The sequence below is a fragment of the Lactuca sativa genome, chromosome 9 (assembly GCF_002870075.4).
Source record: "Lactuca sativa cultivar Salinas chromosome 9, Lsat_Salinas_v11, whole genome shotgun sequence".
NCBI classification, from domain to species: Eukaryota; Viridiplantae; Streptophyta; class Magnoliopsida; order Asterales; family Asteraceae; genus Lactuca; species Lactuca sativa.
In genome coordinates this window covers 54,788,574-54,792,700 of record NC_056631.2, presented here as the reverse complement: position 1 = coordinate 54,792,700, position 4,127 = coordinate 54,788,574, and the positions used below count along the sequence as shown (strand labels likewise).

Genomic DNA, 4,127 nt, shown 5'->3' with positions numbered 1-4,127 from the left:
TTAGATAAATAAACAAATGAGACTTTAATTTAAAATTTTAAAATTAAAAGAAAAAGTCAATTATTGAAACTCATATGTATTTACTATTATATTTATTATAACTATTATATTTAAATATTATATAAAATTTAATAAAATAAAAAAATCAATATATGAAAAAGGAAAACTAATTTAAAATAATGTTGACACGGTTTCTACGTAACAAAAAGTTGAAAGGGAACTAGCGAGTGAATGCCTTGAGAAATGCTTAGAGGTTTATTTTATAATCCGAAAATTGAGCAAAATTACGGTTTTTCACCCCAATGTTTTCTATAAATGTCAATATAAAAAAAAAAACTTATTACAAACGAAATAGTCAAAGTAGAAAATCAAAAGGGCTAAGTGTGTTAACTTCCCAAAAGTGCTGTGTATATTCATAATTTTACATAAATGTATGGGTGGTAAATGACATTCTCCCTTTCTACATATTGTGATTGACTTTAAGACACACAAAGCATGTCCTCTCTCCCACTCCCACCCCCATCTCCACCCGTACCCTCACCCTCCACCTCCGCTCTTCTCAATGAAGCCGATGGATGATGTATGGAATGAAATCAGCGGCCTCCCATCTCCCACCCCTAACCACTTCCAAGACTTCTTTTCTCCGGTGCTCCGGCAGCCTGGAACCACCACTCCCTTCCTACCTCCTCCGCCGTCCACCACCACCATGTTAACTCTACTAACCACTACCAACCCCGCGCATGAAGATCCCAATAAGAGACATAAACCTAATCCACCACCACCACCACCGCATAATAGTAAGCCGGCCACCAGCACTTCTCCACCTGAATACACTGAAAAATTCCGGCGATTGATGAAGAATCGAGAATCTGCTGCTCGATCCAGAGCAAGAAAACAGGTCTACTCCCTCCCGATCTAGAACATAACAAGATTGTTTCTATTCACAGCGACACTTTTCATTTTTATTTTGGTAATATTTTATAACTATCATTTATCCTAAAAAGGTAAATCAAACTTTTTTGTTTCGTTATAAATAGAATGCTAGCATTTTCTATTTCAGTTAAATATTTAATTTATATTTAGACTATCTCTTTTAAACCAACACCTCGAATATTTGTGGGTTTACAATATTTTCTGCAAAAAAGTTATTTATTAAATAATTATGACTCATATTTATTTGAATTATATTTTATGAGACATTTTAGGTATGTAGATTAAGAATATTTATATACCAAATTTAGTTAAAATATTATTTTTTTTATTCGTGTAGCAAGTGGAACAAATAGGTGTCTGTGGTATAATTTTTATTTTACATTATCCATTTTATTAAACTTATACTTTTTTTTTTACTTTTTTAATATAATTTCCATGCCCGTGCTGATGAGTTGGAACAGGAAGTAGTGCGATTAGCCAAGGAAAACGCGAAACTCAAGCGGATGCAAAAAGAAGTAAATTTAAATTAAAATTATGCTATATATTCTCATTAATGCTTTATATACGATTTTCTTAGTAACAATTTTAATATAAATCTTAACATGATAACCAATAAAAAGTAAAACTTTCACCTGACCCACTAATAAATAATAACAAAAGATTAGTAGAAGACTGAACATATCTCTTTTACTTCCAAAAATACTCATTCATATACTAGAAAAATCAATATATATATATATATATATATATATATATATATATATATATATATATATATATATATATATATCCATAAGTAGGTTAATACGAAAACATAAATATTTTGTGAAAATGCAAAAACAGATTTTATCTTATAAAAATCAAAGACATGTACTTTATAAATTAAATTTAATAGCAAGATAATAAGTTTGTATGATAGGTTGTTACAGTAATATAAATTTAAATGTGGTTTTAATAACTGTTTTTTTTCGTGTCCTTAATCACTTTTAAATTTAAGTTTTCATAATAAAAAAGTAAGAAATTTTTTTTTTATTAATATGAAACAATTTCTTATATATCATCGATTATCATTATGTAGTTTAAAATTTGGATGAATTATTGTCCAAAATAGTTTAGATGACACAATCTCATAGTTTTTCTTAGTTTTTGCATTTTCGTAAATTATTTGGATTTTCGCATGAGCCCCCTCTCTCTCTCTCTCTCTCTCTCTCTATATATATATATATATATATATATATATATATATATATATATATATATATATATATATATATAAAGGGTTAAAACAATAGTCGAGAACCTTTTAAAAAAAAATTCTATTTTTTGTAATTATAGTACTAAGAATGACTTCAAATAGTGATTATTTATGATGTTTCATAAATTGTACCTTTGTGGTAACCGATATTGAATTGATTATTTATTTATTTAAGATTTAGCATAATAAAATATGTATTTTTTTAACCACCGAAAAGTATATGCGTCAATGCGTGTACTAAAAGATAAAAATTATGAATGCATATAAAATTTGAAACCAAGTGGATGGTGGCCCTCTTTCGAGAAAAAATAATTCTAAGCTTTTCCTTTTTATGAATAAATATTTTATTTATTTATTCCAAGTTATAGAAGACTTTAACATTTCTATTTTTGAGAAAAAGTGTTAACCTTTTCCTGATGAAGAGTAAAACATTATATATATATATATATATATATATATATATATATATATATATATATATATATATATATATATATATATATATATATATATATATATATATATATATATATATATATATCATCTGTAAAAGAATATATGTTGGCAGTAATCTCGTTTTTTCCGTGTTACGCATTGATAAAGTTTGCCCACCAGAAAAGTAATAGTTCAAATTGTACAAAAAAAAGGTGTACTTATCAAGGTAAATAAATCTTGTGTATTGTATAAAAAATTAGTTGATTAAAATTTTAAATATCACTAATGGTTTTCATGTACAGTAAATGTATTTTCTTTTTTGCGCATAAGTAATGTGAAAGTTACTTTTGATAACGGCTGTGTAATAATTTATAATTAGTTAAGAGATTAAAATTTACATTCAGGTTTTATCTATTTCTTACTAATTCTCATTTAATTGTAAATTTATTTAATAAATCTTTAGACAATGGACTTTCGAAATTATATATTTCATAATAAAAATAAAAATAGTTAGAAATATATATATATATATATATATATATATATATATATATATATATATATATATATATATATATTAGTTTACATTCAATTTAGCCAAGCGAGAAAAGCTTTGCATTTAAAGAGGCGTCCTACTTTCTTGGGATGGAGAGACACGTCTTGTAAAAAAAATTGTTTATTAATTATTTATGGGACACGATCCTCTTATTTGGGTCATATTATCAGTTATTTTATTTTTTCTCTTTTAATTAGAAAAAGTTAATAGTGTTTATATTTATTTGCAGGTATCTGCGCCTCCAAAAGTATCAAGACTTCAGAGAACAAAAAGTGCCCCGTTTTGACAAGTTTGCCCTTCTAGAAATTTAGATTTTTTTGCGCTTTTGGGGCAAAGTAGGAAATGACTATTTTGGGCATTGGTTATGATGAGATGGGGACATGTTTGTCCATATTTAGCATTTTACTGTGTCCATCAAATTCAATCATTCAATATGTCTGTAGTAAAAATATTCTCTCGTGCTCATTTGTATAATCTCCTTTTTGCCCTTGTATCTAAACCTATATGTATGGCATGGAAGGGGGAAGGCAATCATTTGAACCGATGAATTTGGAAACCGAACCATATGTGTTTCTTCGGTTTTGGGGTTTATGACATTCTTTGTTCCCTTTACTTTCGGTGCTTAAAACCATATGAAACATAACTGAACTAGTTTTGCTTTTTTGTTTATCAAAGTTAAAAGTTAATGTCGCATTAATGGTTCTGCATCTTTAATATTAAAAGGTTCTGTTAAAAAAAAATACTTTAAAAGGTAGATTTTTAAAGTTTTATATCGTTCAAATCTTTATTAATGGAAAATGTGTAATAAAGGCAAAGTTGAGTCAAGGACAACCAAACTCGAAACCTGAATAACATGATTTGAATAAAAAGTCGAGTTCGAAACTCGTATTGAGACTTAATTTTCTAGGTAGAGCTCAAACTTGATAAAGTAATCGGGGCTTTCAAACT

At 27.2% G+C, this 4,127-nt stretch overlaps 1 protein-coding gene across 2 annotated transcripts; it reads left to right on the top strand.

Moving 5' to 3' along the window:
• The first annotated feature begins 485 nt into the window (after positions 1-485).
• LOC111903863 (bZIP transcription factor 27) lies at positions 486-3,791 on the top strand. Of its 2 annotated transcripts, XM_023899615.3 has the most exons (3): positions 486-898; positions 1,395-1,448; positions 3,409-3,791. In XM_023899615.3, the coding sequence occupies exons 1-3, from the start codon at positions 563-565 to the stop codon at positions 3,463-3,465; spliced, it is 447 nt and encodes a 148-aa protein (XP_023755383.1). In that variant the 5' UTR covers positions 486-562; the 3' UTR covers positions 3,466-3,791. The 2 variants fall into 2 exon arrangements, with proteins under 2 accessions (XP_023755383.1, XP_023755384.1); XM_023899616.3 differs by lacking the exon at positions 1,395-1,448 and having other exon boundaries at positions 490-898.
• The last annotated feature ends 336 nt before the right edge of the window (positions 3,792-4,127 follow it).

Coding starts and splice junctions, on each gene's coding strand:
- LOC111903863 (XM_023899615.3), top strand. CDS start 563: ATGAAGCCGATGGATGATGTATGGAATGAAATCAGCGGCCTCCCATCT. Junction 899..1,394: donor GATCCAGAGCAAGAAAACAG/GTCTACTCCCTC, acceptor GAGTTGGAACAG/GAAGTAGTGCGATTAGCCAA. Junction 1,449..3,408: donor TCAAGCGGATGCAAAAAGAA/GTAAATTTAAAT, acceptor ATTTATTTGCAG/GTATCTGCGCCTCCAAAAGT.